This window comes from Ursus americanus, chromosome 7, assembly GCF_024610735.1.
Source record: "Ursus americanus isolate L20-20 chromosome 7, mUrsAme1.1.p, whole genome shotgun sequence".
NCBI lineage: Eukaryota > Metazoa > Chordata > Mammalia > Carnivora > Ursidae > Ursus > Ursus americanus.
In genome coordinates, this window is record NC_142133.1 from 64,585,383 (window position 1) to 64,602,502 (window position 17,120).

Consider the following 17,120-nt stretch of genomic DNA (forward strand, 5'->3'; position numbering starts at 1 on the left):
TGACTAGATAATATGAGAAAAAATTTATGTATGACACACCAGTTACTCATAAGGAAACCAACCTCACTTTCTCAGTGCTAACTCCAAATTCTCAGGCAAGAATTCTGTTTGGCTTCCGCGCCTTCTGAACTAGTCAACACTACCTCCATGCTTCTTTACAGTAAAAGTGTTAGTGGTACCATAAATTCACTGAAAATAACTGAAAAACTAGGAAACATTTTTTAGGAAGGGGGGGAAATAAAGTTGTATGTACACTCTCCCAAAGCCATAAAAGAATCTGAGGGGTTTCCCGATAGAACGCTTCAAATACAAGATTCTTCACCTTTTTCCTCTTACTACACAGAAACAAAGCATCTGGTCCTTTGCAGACCCTTGTAGCTCCCTTTCACGCTGAGAAAACTGTGTAAAGGGTGCTCCCTAGATCTAAATGGCCACCTAGGAAATGGGGCAGGGCACCCAAGGTTTCAGAACACGTGGCCTCACAAACAGAGGGGCGGGGGCAGGATTCCAGTCCTTCCTCAGACCTGCTCTCTAAGGTGCAGCCAAAGGAAGCAGAAAGGATTTCCTTTGTGTTTCATATGCCTCCATAAAACCGGGTCTTTTCCACTTGATGCACCCTGCTGCTAAAAGAAACGTGACTTTCCTACTGGTATTTCTATTATTTGAAAAAATAATAAATTTCCCTTTAAATGTCCGTAACACTGAAAAAGCTATCCTATTCACCTTTAAGGTCTTTAATTTAGGTGTACACACTTATGAATGGAGTCAAAATCTGAGATATAAACTACTGCTAGAAAGATCCTAAGTACTCCTACTGACATACGGGTCATGACATACGGGTCAAAATTCGATATTAACAAATCCATTACAAAAACAATAAAAATGTGAGCCCCTGTCGTGGGTTCATTTATTTTAAATCATGTTCAACTTATAATAGTTCCATGTGGTTAACAACAAAAACAAACAAATGTGTCCGTTCTAGAAGAGCATGTAACACAGCTGACTACCACACTACACCCTTTTCAAAGGAGCAAGCACAAGTTTATCCCTGTCCACAAGGCAAATGCCTTTAGGGCATAAGTCCTAAGCAGCGTAAACTCGACACGGATTATGAGAGAAGCCCCTCAGACTCCCTGCTACGTAAGGCTCACAGGCAATGCCAGAACACCTACTCCATCCTCACAGCGGGAGGTAAAAAGGCCACATGTGTCCAGACTCTCCAGGTATTTTGATCCCTCTCTTAGCACTCTGGCCCTCCTCTCCCACCATTCATTACAGACCAGTGCTAGACAAGAGAAAGATGATACAACACACAAATGGAAGCCACGCTTACACATGTAATTAAAGATTTTTTTAATATTTTCTAATAGCTGCATTTAAAAAGCTAAGAGAAACAAGTGAAATCACTTTTAATACTATATCCCAATATATCCAAAATACTCTCATCTCCACGTGTGATCAATATAAAAATTGTAAATGAGATCATTTTTTGTATGAATTCTTTGAATTCGGGTGTGTATTTTACATGTGCATATATCTCAATTCAGAGGAACCTTGCACGCGCTCGAGAGCCACCCGTGTGTGCCTAGCAGCTCTTGCACTGGACTGCACGGTTCCAGACATTGTTCCATTAATTCCAATCTCCACGTTCAGTTAGATACTCTCTGTCACAAATACCCCGAACCTTCCTTGAGCTACCAAACACCATGGACCTGGCACACTCCTCACAGAAGGCGGATACATGCCATCCGGTTAGTGGAGGGGTGATCATGGGACCCCACCGCTTCTTCCAGACAATACGGTTTTTCCTTCTTTCTCCCAAAACTGTCTAAACCTACTGTCTTTACTTCGTTTTCTCCACCTGCATTCCTGACACCCTGCAATCTGCTCTCCCCAGCTGAGAACTCCATCAGAACTGCTCCTGGAAAGACCAGCACCACTTTCTCCCTCTTAAAAAGTAACTTTCCCTTTCACCTTGCTTTCCATTCCTTATCTGCATTTTAGTGACATCAACTTCTACTAATCCACGTATGGTACCTTACAATTAACAGCACTTCCAGAGATAATACAGGAACAACCACTAACCTAGAATTTATGGAGCCCTTACTGTCATAATTCACTTCAACTATTTACAAGAGAAGGCTAATGATACTAATAATACTTTATATTACATAACTCCATGTTTGCTTAATTCTGTTTGCTTCCCACACACAGGATCTCATTTATCTTTGTGTCAAGGGTGGATGACAGGGGAGTTACCTCCAGGAAAGGGACACAGGGAAAACCTATAGCTACACATGCACAAAACTGATGACAGAATTGGCATCTGAAGCTCCCACTTCCCAGATCACTCTTCCTCCAATACATTTCCTATGTATCCAGGCCGCTGCTCCGAAGGACTTTACACTCTAACACAAACTACTATAAAAGTAACCAAACAAAGAGACCATCGGACTGAGGTGGCTCACATGCCTTGGTAGCTGATATAAGCAAACTGAAATCTAAGCCAATCATTTCCTATAAATGCCTCAAAATTAGGAAGAACAATCAATCACAAACAGCCAACTGGGCTTTCCTAAATAATGCAACTACTTAGGCTACAGCCAGTAAGTCCCCTGCTTTGTTTCTGTGGCTTCTCTACAAAACCCTGCCCCCTAGCTTTTGTCAGTAGAATGCTCCTAACCACTTCGAATTGATTTTGCTCAAATTCTTAAAAATTTTAATATGCCTCAGTTGTTTTTTTTTTTAACAAATCTCGTATACTTTCCCCTCAAATGTAACATCACAGCAGGATGAGATGACAGAAGGCTAGGTCATTAACTCAAACGAGGAGCTCCTCATGGAATGGCTGCTTTCTTTTCTGCACAATATTGTTAAATGCTGCCAGAGCTTAATTTATAAGCCATAGATTCCTAAAAGCTTACTGGGATTTGGGGTCAACTACAGTAACAAAAAAAGATAATTGCTTCACATTCTCCATTATATAAGTATATGTCATTATTAAGAAAATACCACAAAAGGAAAAAATATGTTGCCAAAACACTGCTTTATCTCATAGATCACCCACTGGTATTCTTTAATATGTAAAAAATGTGAAAACATGTGGTTGTGGAACATCTCAATACATTCACTTCATAGCAGGAAAGAAAAATGTCTTTGATCAAAATCTTAGGTATGATAAACTAACTTTGAGTTCTGGGAATTAAAAGCCAAAGAGAAAAATCACAAGTTTCTTTACTGTGCTTTGTTACAATTCACACACACTGGTTCTTCAGATACAACAGACCCATGCAGGAAATGCTGGCAAGGCAGCTGATATATATAATATAAAATGAGACTTAGCCTTTACCCATTGAGAAAACTTTTAATGTACCCTTATTTTGATGTAGCGTATCAAAAGAGTATATATGATTTTAATACCTGTAGCTTATATTGTGGCATTCAACAAAATTAACATTCTCATCTTAAAACTAACTCTGCTCAAAAAGGTAGCAGGAGGGAGGATCTTTGTGGTGATGGAATAATTCTGTATCTCGATTGCAGTGGTAGTTACAGGAAATGATGCATGTGGTAAATGGCATACACATACATTGTGCCAAGGTCAATTTCTTAGTTTCCATACCGTACTACCATTATGTAAAATCAACCACTGGAGGAAATTGGGTGAAGGGTATGCATGACCTCTGTACTATTTTAAAACCTCTTTGGTGGGGGCGCCTGGGTGGCACAGCGGTTAAGCGTCTGCCTTCGGCTCAGGGCGTGATCCCGGCGTTATGGGATCGAGCCCCACATCAGGCTCCTCCGCTATGAGCCTGCTTCTCCTCTCCCACTCCCCATGCTTGTGTTCCCTCTCTCGCTGGCTGTCTCTCTCTCTGTCGAATAAATAAATAAAATCTTTAAAAAAAAAATAAAACCTCTTTGGTGAATCTATAGTTATTACTAAATAAATAAATATACCTTAAAAAATAACTCTGACCATGCAGGTACATAAGAATTGTTCATTCTGAACATATAAGCTTACATTCCAATGTATCATCTGTTTTCTCCAGATTAAAAAAAAAAAGAACAGTGCTTACTAAAAATTACAAAACCACCACAGATCAAGAATATAATGTTTAAAACTAACATCTACTCATTCAAGGAGATGGGCAAAGCAATAAGACAAATGACTTCATAAAAAGATAAAGGCAAGGGGCGCCTGGGTGGCACAGTGGTTAAGCCTCTGCCTTCAGCTCAGGGCGTGATCCCGGCGTTACGGGATCGAGCCCCACATCAGGCTCCTCCACTAGGAGCCTGCTTCTTCCTCTCCCACTCCCCCTGCTTGTGTTCCCTAACTTGCTGGCTGTCTCTCTCTCTGTCGAATAAATAAATAAAATCTTTAAAAAAAAAAAAAGATAAAGGCAAAAAACAAAGGGTTTTTGCTGGTTTTCTTAAAAATGTTACTTTCAAGTGTGCATTTGCTAAAACCTTCTAGATGGGAGTTTGGGGGAAATAAGAAGAGTGACTTTGAGGTGGTATGGAGAGAACACTGATTTTCAAATTAGCAGGCTTGTCAGAAGGCAGACAGGAGATCAGTACCCTCTTCCTCTTCTCCATGGCTACTAAAATTTTCCTTTTTTATTATTATTATGATATGTTAGTCATCATACAGTACATCATTAGCTTTGGATGTAGTGTTCCACAATTCATTGTTTGCGTACGACATCCAGTGCTCCGTGCAACACGTGCCCTCCTTAATACCCTTCAATGGGCTAGCCCATCCCCCTACCCCCCTCCCCTCTAAAGCCCTGTCTGTTTCCCGGAGTCCACAGTCTCTCATGGTTCGTCTCCCCCTCTGTTATCCCCCCCTTCATTTTTCCCTTCCTCCTCCTAATGATCTCCCTGCTATTCCTTATGTTCCACAAATAAATGAAACCATATGTAATTGTCTTTCTCTGCTTCACTTATTTCACTTAGCATAATCTCCCCCAGTTCCATCCATGCTGATACAAATGATGGGTAATCATCTTTTCTGATGGCTGAGTAATATTCCATTGTATATATGGACCACAACTTCTTTATCCATTCATCTGTTGAAGGGCATCTCGGCTCCTTCCACAGTTTGGCTATTGTGGACAATGCTGCTATTAACATTGGGGTGCATATGGCCCTTCTCTTCACTACATCTGTATCTTTGGGGTAAATACCCAGTAGTGCAATTGCTGGGTCATAGGGTAGTTCTATTTTTAACTTTTTGAGGAACCTCCACATTATTTTCCAAAGTAGCTGTACCAACTTGCATTCCCACCAACAGCGTAAGACGGATCCCCTTTCTTCATATTCTCTCCAACATTTGTTTCTTGCCTTGTCAATTTTTGCCATTCTAAATGGTGAAAGGTGGTATCTCAATGTGGTTTTGATTTGAATTTCCCTGATAGCTAATGATGTTGAACATTTTTTCATGTGTCTATTAGCCATTCGTATGTCTTCATTGGAAAAGTGTCTGTTCATATCTTCTGCCCATTTTTTTTATTTGATTATATGTTTTTTGGGTGTTGAGTTTGAGAAGTTCTTTATAGATCTTGGATACCAGCCCTTTATCTGTAGTGTCATTTGCAAATATCTTCTCCCATTCCATGGGTTGCCTCTTTGTTTTGCTGACTGTTTCCTTTGCTATGCAAAACCTTGTTATCTTATTAAGTCCCAAAAGTTCATTTTGGCTTTTGTTTCCCTTGCCTTTGGAGACATGTCATGAAAGAGGTTGCTGTGGCCGATGTCTAAGAGGTTACAGCCTATGTTCTCCTCTATGATTTTGATGGATTCCTGTCTCACATCAAGGTCTTTCTTTTTTTTTTTTTTTTTAAAGATTTTATTTATTTATTTGACAGAGAGAGACAGCCAGCGAGAGAGGGAACACAAGCAGGGGGGAGTGGGAGAGGAAGAACCAGGCTCCTAGCGGAGAAGCCTGATGTGGGGCTCAATCCCAGATCGCTGGGATCACGCCCTGAGCCGAAGGCAGATGCCCAAAGACTGTGCCACCCAGGCACCCCTCACATCAAGGTCTTTCATCCATTTAGAGTTTATCTTTGTGTATAGTGTGAGAGAATGGTCAAGTTTCATTCTTCTGTATATAGCTGTCCAATTTCCCAGCACCATTTATCGAAGAGACTGTCTTTTTTCCATTGGATGTTTTTCCTTGCTTTGTCGAAGATTAGTTAACCACAGAGTTGAGGATCCATTTCCGAAGTCTCTATTCTGTTCCATTGGTCTATGTGTCTGTTTTTGTGCCAGTACCATGCTGTCTTGATGATCACAGCTTTGTAGTATAGCTTGAAATCAGGCAATGTGATGCCTCCAGCTTTGTTTTTTTTTTTTTCAACATTTCCTTGGCGATTCGGGGTCTTTTCTGGTTCCACACGAATTTTAGGATTGTTTGTTCCAGCACTTTGAAAAATGGTATTGGTATTCTGATCAGGATGGCACTGAAAGTATAGACTGCTCTGGACAGCATAGACATTTTAACTATGTTTATTCTTCTGATCCATGAGCATGGAATGTTTTTCCATCTTTTTGTGTGTTCTTCAATGTCTTTCATCAGTGTTCTGTAGTTTCTAGAGTATAGATCCTTACCTCTTTGGTTAGGTTTATTCTGAGATATCTTATGGTTTTTTGTGCTATTATAAATGGAATCGATTCCCTAACGTCTTTTTCTTCAGTCTCATTGTTAAGTGTATAGAAATGCAACTGATTTCTGTGCATTGATGTTGTATCCTGCCACATTACTGAATTGCTGTATGAGTTCTAGTAATTCGGGGGTGGAGTCTTTTGGGTATTCCCCATAAAGTATCATGTCATCTGCGAAGAAAGAGAGTTTGACTTCTTCTTTGCCAATCTGAATACGTTTTCTTTTTGTTGTCTGATTGCTGTTGCCAGGACTTCTAGTACTATGTTGAACAAAATGGCAAGAGTGGGCATCCTTGTCGTGTTCCTGATTTTAACAGAAAGGCTCTCAGCTTTTCCCCATTGAGAATGATATTTGCTGTGGGTTTTTCATAGGTGGTTTTTATGAAATTAAGGAAAGTACCCTCTATCCCTACACTCTGAAGAGTTTTAATCAGGAAAGGATGCTGAAACTATCATCAACAACTATACACCAGTAAATTAGGCAACCTGGAAGAAATGGATGCCTTCCTGGAAACCTATAAACAACCAAGACTGAAACAGGAAGAGACTGCCATCCTAAATAGGACAATACCCAGTAATGAGATTGAAGCAGTGATCAAAAACCTCCCAAAAAACAAGAGTCCAGGGCCTGATGGATTCCCTAGGGAATTCTACCAAATATTCAAAGAAGAAATAACACCTATTCTCCTGAAGCTGTTTCCAAAAGTAGAAACAGAAGGAAAACTTCCAAACTCATTCTATGAAGCCAGCATTACCTTGATCCCAAAACCAGGCAAAGACCCCATCAAAAAGGAGAATTACAGACCGATATCCCTGATGAATATGGACACCAAAATTCTCAACAAGATCCTAGCTAATAGGATCCAACAGTACATTAAAAGGATTATCCATCATGACCAAGTGGGATTTATTCCTGGGATGCAAGGTGGTTCAACATTCCCAAATCTATCATTGTGACAGAACGTATTAATAAGAGAAGAGACAAGAATCATATGGTCCTCTCAATTGACGCAGAAAAGGCACCTAAAATTTTCCTTTTGTCAGCTGACAGTAACATAGAAGAGGCATCTCAGGTTTTTAAGAGCCTCACACTTTTAGAACAGAAATGGACAGTTAAGAATATAAATATATGTGGCAGAAAGAAATATTCAGTGAAGACAAGCAGTCGCCATCCTCTCAAAAGAATATGGGATTTTGTAATCCAAAGGTACTAAATAATTACGCACAGTCTTAGATTCATCGCAGAGAGTATTTCCCAGATGGACCAGTCGGATCGGGAGAACCAAAATAAATGGATTTACATTTAGGCCAGGAATAACATACGGATCGCACGGTGTTTTATTTGGAGAGCATATTAATGTCTTAATTCATAAAGATCAATTTATTTCATATAAAAAGTCTTCATGCTTCGATATTCCAATAAGAGATAACAGATGTGGGGAGCCTGGGTGGCTCAGTCAGTTAAGCGTCCAACTCTTGATTTTGGCTCAGATCGTGATCTCGGGGGGGCCCTGAGCCCCACATCTGGCTCCGAGCTCAGCGGGGAGTCTGCCTGAGGGTTTTCTCTCTCTCTTCATCTGCCTCTGCCCCTCCCCCTGCTTGCACTGTGCACACTCGCTAAATAAACAAATAAATAAAATCTTTAAAAAGAGAGAGAGCGATAACAGATGTGACCTTACTGATAAGTAAACCAGTCATATATGTGTGCTTACAATTCTTGCTCCCCATGGATGCCATGCCCCTAAGTTATTCTCCAACTGCTACCCATGCCCTCCTCTACCTATCATGCTGTGTGCACCCTCCCTAAGGCCTCACCGGTTCTGTTCATCAGGGGCAGCAGTCACTAAATTCTACTGGCTGTACTTGCACTTGAGACAATCTACCCGGCACTGCTATTTCATTGTTTTACAAATGTGTAGGGAGTCTCTGCAACTGGATTTTAACACCTTCAACAGCAAAAGCTGTGACTGGCCTACTTTTTACCCAAAACTTTTTTGGGTTACCCTTTTTGGGGGGGGGCGGAGGTTTACCCTTTTTACCCAAGACTAGCAGAGTAGACTTTCCATAAATGGACATCAGTCCTGCACTGGCTTAACCCTATCAAACCACATCTTGGGGGTTTGCTGCAGCATTCCAGTGCATAAAAACATAAAAATAACTTTAAAGGGATTCTGTAGTCTTTCACAGTAACTACCTTTTCAAACTCCGTGTTATCAGAAAATTTGAAAAGCTTTTCGATGTCCTAATAAAAGAGTGAACAAAAACAATAGGGTCAAAAGAAAAGCCCTGTGACATTCCACAAGACACCTGTTGGCTGACAAGAGTTACATCCAATTTGTTAGGTGTAGCTCTTCCACAGATTCCAACAACCAAGAAAGGAACATACAGTCAGGAGAATCCTAAGGGAGAATGACAGAATACTTTATCGAAAATGAGATAATCTAAGTCAATGGCATCCACCTTCCTTACAAGGGTAAAATAAACTGCCTTGTCTGTTTCTGGGTTACCCAACTGTCCTTCCACCTGACTGCTGCATTCTTATTTAAATGTTTGCAAATCAAGGGACGCCTGGGTAGCTCAGTTAAGCGTCTGCCTTCAACTCAGGTCGTGATTCCAGGGTCCTGGGATTGAGCCCCACATCCATTGGGCTCCCTGCTCAGCGGGGAGCCTGCTTCTCCCTCTCCCTCTCCCTCTGCCTGCCACTCCCCCTGCTTGTGAGCACACTCTCTCTCTCTCTCCCTGTCAAACAAATAAATATTTTTTTAAATGTTTGCAAATCATCCACGTAAAGACCTGAGCATAATTTCTTTTAAAAATCTCCACATTTTTCCTTTCTACAGTCTTCTGGGATCTTTCTGCTTCTCTACAGTTTCTCAAAGATACCTCCGAGAGCACAACTGCCCGTTTCTTCAGTGCCTGACACAGTCTCCCCTGGAGCCTCCAGATGGAACACAGCCTTGCTGACACCTTGATTTTAGCCCAAGGAGACCCATTTCAGACTTCGGACCCCCAGAACTAGGACAATAAGAAATTTGTGTAGTTTTAAGCCACCAAGTTTGTGACAAATTTTTACAGCAGCAAAAGGAAACTCATAGTCCCAGATTCAAAAAATCTTGGCTCACAACTCAAAATCAAGTTCCTTGCTTTCTGCCAGGGTCCTGTGTTTATTGTCCAGATTCTTGGTCTAGTGTTGGATTCCATTCGCAGACTGCCCTTTAATGCATTCCTGAAACAGTCTGCCAATATTGAATGTGTTTCATTCCTCAAGACACCTTTATATTCTGTTCCTTGACCAGTGACTAACTCATACACCTATCTTTTCACTTCTGTAGTCTCAGCTCCCATTTCTACTAGGCCCTCACTAGCCCTACTCTGCTGGAAGCTTAACCTCTAACTGTCCACCTTGCCTTGTTACGGGACTCTCAGTTTCTTCACTTCCCCTGAATCCATACCCATTGCCCTAATCCTTACAGATTACTCAATAGTAAATCAAAATAAACTGGGTAAGTATAGCAGTAGTAGGCTTTTTAAGTAAAGAATGAAGAATCAGTTAACATAAAATACAAAGTTTTCAAAACACTATAAATTTTAACTATCTAGCTGCTTAAAATGAATTTGAACTTCAACATCTAGATGGTCTACAAGTCAAGAATTAGCTGAGCCAATGAATATAAGGTTGACCCTTGAACAACACAGGTTTGAACTGCATGGGTCCACTTATGTGGAGATTTTTTTCAATAAATACAGTTCAGGACTATAAATGTATTTTCTCTCCCTTAAGATTTTCTCAACAACATTTTCTTTTCTCTAACTCACTTTATTGTAAGAAAACAGTATATAATACATATAACATACAAAGTATGTGTTAATCGACATTTTATGTTAGCAGTGAGGGTTCCGGTCAGCAGTAGGCTATTAGTAGTTAAGTTCTGGGGAAGTCCAAAGTTATACATTGAGTTTTGACTGCATGATGGGGGTGTAAGGGGGGGAGATGGTGCCCCTAACCCTGTGTTGTTCAAGGGTCAAATGCAATTTAAAAACTTTTTAGATCAGAAAGGTGCCATAAAACTGGATATATTTAAATTCAGCCTTAATATTCAAAGGGTGAATTGGGTGGGAAGGAAAATCCTAAAAATTAAAGACCAATTAGTTTGACAGTGATTCCCATTTTCAAATGAGTCTATCAGCACTAAATGTCTAAAGCACTAAATGTCTAAAGACAACACAGGTTCACCAAGAAGTCATGCCAAATTAACCTAACAACTGTTTTTGAGAGGAGAACTAAGATGATTATTTAATAAGAAAAATGCTAGGATGAGAGGATAAACTAAGTTCAACAAAGTTTTCCTTATTATTCATATGAACAGATTCAAGATGCAAAATCATCAAGAGTTTAAAGCCTTAAGCTCTTCACTGTTGGTGGAAACTGAAAACGGTGCAGCCACTATAGAAAATAGTAAAGAGGTTTTTGAAAACTTAAAAATAGCACTGATGGGGGCGCCTGGGTGGCACAGCGGTTAAGCGCCTGCCTTCGGCTCAGGGCGTGATCCCTGCGTTATGGGATCGAGCCCCACATCAGGCTCTTCCTCTATGAGCCTGCTTCTTCCTCTCCCACTCCCCCTGCTTGTGTTCCCTCTCTCGCTGGCTGTCTCTATCTCTGTCGAATAAATAAATAAAATCTTTAAAAAAAAAAAAAAATAGCACTGATGATATGATCCAGCGATCCCACTCTTGGGGATATAATCAAAAGAATTCAAAGCATGATCTTGCAGATGTATTAGCACACCCTTATACAGTGCAGCTTTATTCACAATAGCCAAGAGGCAGAAGCAACTCGAGTGTCCATCGACGGGTAAATGGATAAACAGAATGTGTACACACTTACAACGGAGTACTCTGCAATCTTAACAAGGAATGAACCTTGTTCATTCACATACACATACTACAACCTGCGTGAACCTCAAAGGCACTATGCTAGATGAAATAAGCCAGTCACAAAAGGACAAACGTTGCATGATTCCACTTATTGGAAGACTCTAAAAGACTCAAAATGACAAACAGAAAATAGAAAGGTAGTTGCCAAGGGCTAGAAGGCAGGGGAACTGGTACTTAATGATACAGCGTTTCAAATCTGCAAGATGAAAAAGTTCTAGAGATATATTGCACAACAATGTGAAGATACTCAACACTATTGAACTGTATACTCGGAAACGGTGAAGATGGTAAATTTAATTTGATGTGGCTTTTCCCACAATAAAATAAACAAAATAGTTTTTAAAAAATTTGAACTGAACAAATAAGATGATTTGTAACAATAAATTTTAGACCTACTGATTCAAATGCATTAATCATGTATAAGACCTTGGGAAACATGTCCTTTAAGAAAAGGCTGAAGAATAAAAGGAGAGGAGGCATATTTAACTTCAGAGAAGGAAGACTAAGTGAAACCTAGAAGAGTTAAGACAGAAAAGGGAACCTAAAGTTATTCTATGGTTAACTAGGTTCATGTTTATTCATTCATTCATTCATTCATTCAATATTTACAGAAAGTAAACGATGTGGCAGGCACTGTTCTAGGTGTTTCTGATACAACAGTGAACAGGGCAGAGACACCTGCCGTCCCGAAATTTTACATTCCAGTGAGGAGACACACACAAACAATAAACATAATAAATGAGTGTGGGAGGCTGCTTCTAAGTGGCTCCCAACGGTCCCTGGTATTCACCCTCTCACGTAATTCCTCCCCTGCATAGGGACTGGACTTAACAGAACAGAGCGAATGTGATGAAATGTCACTTCCAAGATTAGATCATAAAGACTGTGACGTCGGCCTTACTCACACTCTCTCTCCTGCTTGCTTGCTCTGGTGAAGCCAGCTGCCACCTTACGAGCTACCCTGTGGAGAGGCCCTGTGAAGAGGCAAGGAGGTGAAGGCAGCCCCAGCCAACAGCCAACAGCCAGCACTGAACTAAGACCCTCAATCCAAAGGCCCACAAGGAACTAAATGGTACCAACAGCCACATGAATTAACTTAGAATGGATCCATCTCTTTTGAGCCTCGAGGAGACTGCAGCCCTGGCCAACACCTCGAGTTCAGCTTATCAGAGGGTCTATACAGATTCCTGACAAACAAAAACTATGATAATAAATGTTGTTGTTTTAAGCCACCAAATTTTGGAATGGTATTTTGTGCAGCACTATATATTAATACAACATGCTAATTATATGTATGTAAAAACAGATGCCAAAAAATATAGAGCAGAGTAAAGGTGGGGGTGTGAGAGATACGATTTTTAAAAAGGGTGTTACGCAGGGCTCCTGGGTGGCTCAGTTGGTTAAGCATCTGCCTTCAGCTCAGGTCATGATCTCAGGGTCCTGGGATCAAGTCCCCACATCGGACTCCCTGCTCAGCGGGGAGCCTACTTCTCCTTCTTCCTCTGTCCTTCCCACCTCACCCCCCACTGCTCATATTCTCTCTCTCTCTCAAATAAATAAATAAAATCTTTTTTAAAAAAAGGGGGGGCTGTTACAAAGACTTGCATATGAGTGTTTGTAGTAGCATTATTCGTAATAGTTAAAAAGTGGAAACAACCCAAATGTCCATCAACAGGTAAATGGATAAACAAAATGCAGTCTGTCTATACAATGGAATCATTCAGCCACAAAAAGAAAGCAAGCAGTGACACGTGCTACACCATGGAGGAAGCTCAGACATCTTATGCTAAAAGACTACATAATCAAATGACACCATTGTATGAAGAAAATCTATAGAGAGAAAGCAGTTTAGTAGTTCCTAACTACTTTCTCTTGGGATAGAAACGGGAAGAGGATTAACCATAAATGGGCATGAGCGAGCTTATCAGGGTGACAGAACCATTCTCAAACTGGATTGTGGTGCTGGTTGCTCAGCTTGGCAAATGTATTAAAAATCACTGAATCAGACACTTAAAACAGATAATTCATGGTATGTAAATTATACCTCAAAAAAGTTGTTTAAAAAAAATGGGGGGTGTCGGGGCGCCTGGGTGGCACAGCGGTTAAGCGTCTGCCTTCGGCTCAGGGCGTGATCCCGGCAATCTGGGATCGAGCCCCGCATCAGGCTCTTCTGCTATGAGCCTGCTTCTTCCTCTCCCACTCCCCCTGTTGTGTTCCCTCTCTCGCTGGCTGTCTCTCTCTCTGTCGAATAAATAAAATCTTAAAAAAAAAAAAAAAATGGGGGGTGTTGAGGCGCCTAGGTGGCTCATTCGGTTAAGCAACCGACTCTCGATCTCAGCTCAGGTCTTGATCTCAGGGTCGTGAGTTCCAGCCCCACCCTGGGAGCCCAGCATGGAGTCTACTTGAAAAAAAATATTGTGGGTGTTAACACAGGCATCACAGAGAATATAACACATGAGTAAAAACTAAAAAGGAAGGGTGTCAGCCATGAGAATATCTAGGGATCTATGCCAGACAAGGGAAAGCTACACAGAGCCCCGAGGGCAGGAGCAAGGGCGCTAGCAGGGTGAAGCTGGAAATTTTTAGGCAGGAAAGTAAGAGACGAAGTGAGAGAAGCAATGATGGGTGAAGGGTAGTGGTGATGGGAAGCACACAGGGCCTTTCTATGCCACTGGAGGGACTCTGGCTTTACCACGGGAGAAAAAGACAGTATCTGTAAGTTCTGGGCAGAGGAGAGATGTGATCCGACCTGCGTTTTTAAGAGATCCTACAAAGTCGAGAAATTACAAAGAGATTATACAAGGCTCCATACGAGCCAGCTACCTCCAGAGTGACTGGCCTCTCTTATCTGACTGGGAGGCATTCTACACCGAAATAGACAGGGCGCTTGTCAGTGTCTCAAATATGTGACCTGTGTGACCTGCATCAGAACCTCCAAGGGACCTTGTTATACAGGCAGGTCCCGAGGTTTCACCCCTGACTTGTGAACATCTGGGGCTGAGGACAGGAGACTCCAAATTTCACAAACTTCCCCAGGTGATCGTTATGAGGAACAAACTGAACCAGATGAACATTCAAGGCCCTTCAAGCTCTAAATTATGAGAAAGTACACAGGCAACCAAAATCATATTTGTCTAAGGAAATGGCTATAAATGAACATCTGAATTATTTTATTACAGATGAAGCGCCTTTTCTTCCCATTCTCAAAAAACCTTACCCAGTTGTTTTTCTTCCCCGCGTAAATTTCCATGTTCTCTCCATACTGTGGCTCTTCCAGTAACGTCTGGTACTCAAACATGAGGCGGGAGCTCTCCCGGAGACGGCTGCACTGGAACTGGTGATATTGCTGCACGAGTTCCTTCACCACAAGTAACAGACATTCAGGATTTGAAGGATTCCAGGAGGCAAGGTTCTGTAGAAGTCAGAAATAAAAGGCCAGTTAAAAAGGAATTTTCCTACAAATCCAGTATCACGTTAGCCCATCAACATAGAGGAAAAGAGTTATAAAAATCTAAGAGGAACAGATTACTCTTAATTAACAACAAACTCAGAACTGCAGTTAGAAGGGCCTTTTGAGCTTGGTGACTTCTCCTGCCTTCTACAAATCCTTGCAGAAAATCAAGGTGGAATTTCATCATGAGGAGACAGAAAGAGTAAAGTGTAGAGCAGGGTAGGAATAAGACAAGAAACCCAGACATCCTAGAAGACCATCATTCTAGCCCTGGAAGACTTAATTTCCTTCTTATTCTTTTACAATTTTATTTTTTTTCAATCTGCACATAAATCCAGCATTATATGCTAACATCATTCAACCCAGAACCACAGACCATCTGCACCTGTAATAGCATATATAAATAAATGCTCTGTAAACACTGGAGCCCCACAGAAATATAAGCACACCGGTGATGGTTTGGCCTGGAAATGATAGGAATGGAAGGAGTAGAGAAGAGGGGAAAATAAAGCATAAAATGCAAGGTTCAGAGAGAGGAAGGAAATGGCCATGACAGCTTATGAGCACGAAATGAGCTGGGAATGGGGCAAGATCTGGTCAATACCCAGTCATTGTGAAGCTCACATACGTTCGTTCATTCAACAATAGCTAACAAATGCCCATTATTAAGCGTCAGCCACCGTTCTAGGCAGTCAACAAAACAAGCCAAGCCCTTGCTCTCCAGGAGCTTACATTTTAGTGGGCCAAAATAAACCACAAAAATGAAACAGATCAGTAGATGGTAATAAATGCTACCGAGCACCATACAGCACGCATCCCTAGGGAAGGGAGCGGTTCAAGGAGAAAGAGGTGACCAGCTGTGTGAAATGGTGTTAACGAGGTGAGTTAAGGAAGCCTGCGAGCTGACCACGGGGCCCACTGACATGCCCGTGAAGAGCATCCTCGACAGGTGCTCTTTGGTAACGCAAGACGTGACTGTCAAGCGTTTCAGAAAGGATGCGCAGAAAGTGCACAGAGCTAGGACAAACAATTCAAACTGGTAACTAGTGGGGAGTGTGGGGTCAAGGGAAAGTTTTGCTCAGATGTTTGTAGTCTGGGGGACTGTGTCCATGTAGAGAAAGGGGGGGAAGTAAGGCGGGGGTGGGAGGCAGAATCGCAGGAGGAAAGAAAGCAAATAGGTAGATAGGGATGGGATCTCTAAGAGGGCTGGCCTTAGAATTGAGCACAGAGAGCCCATCCACTGGAACAGGAGGAAAAGCCAAATAAATGAGTGTTAAGTGCAGGCGGGTTGCTCCGTGTAGTGACAGGAGCATGTGGCAGTTCTCTCCGGAGAGCTTCTATTTTCTCCTTGAAACAGGAAGGAAGGTCATCAAATGGGAGTCAGGAAGAAGGAAGGATATTGGAAGCTGGAGAAGAAGGTATGAAATAGTCATTTAGAAGAGTCATTTAGTAGAATAAATGGACTGGAGAAATGTAGGAGGAATTCCAGATAGCACTAAAAGCCCCACTGAGGTTAGAGAGATGGTTTTTAAGTGAGACCAATTAGCATAAATTTCGTTGCCTGGGTGCAAATGTGAAGTGAGAGGAATTTGGATTTAACAAAGCTTGGGACTTTGCCAGGAAAGCACAACAGAAAGAAAGAGAGGCAAAGATCTTAGAGGGTTTGCAAAAGAATAATTATAATTATGGACAGTGGACGTTAAACCAGGAAAAAGCCAAGCAAGTTTGTGAGGGGGGGTGAGAATTTGTGAAAGGGTGGCAGGACCAAAGGTCCTGAGTTTGGGTCATTAGGTATTACTACATGGGGGAAAGGCTTACTAATAGGGAAAACACATAACCTTGAACTAGGGCTGCTGCAAATTCAAGGACAGTGAATAGAATAAGAATGACCAAGGTGATAAAAGCCTGGTGGGCTGATGCTCATTGGGGCGAGATCTGCTCCTCCAATTAGGTCAACCAGTAGGTGTCCGGCAGTAACAGGGCAGTTAATTGTAAGGTCAGTGCTACTGGATGAATAAAAAGACTAATGGATTTGATAACTAGTAACAGATAACTACTAAGAAGAATAAAA

The 17,120-nt window shown here is 41.5% G+C and overlaps 1 protein-coding gene across 2 annotated transcripts in view; it reads right to left on the reverse strand.

Annotated features, from left to right (window-relative positions):
- BABAM2 (BRISC and BRCA1 A complex member 2) overlaps positions 1-17,120 on the reverse strand; it is a 408,693-nt gene that overhangs the window by 264,589 nt on the left and 126,984 nt on the right. For both annotated transcript variants that reach the window (XM_045809160.2, XM_045809161.2), the window contains exon 5: positions 14,816-15,010. In XM_045809160.2, the coding sequence (XP_045665116.1) occupies positions 14,816-15,010 (195 nt within the window). The remainder of the gene's footprint in view (positions 1-14,815; positions 15,011-17,120) is intronic.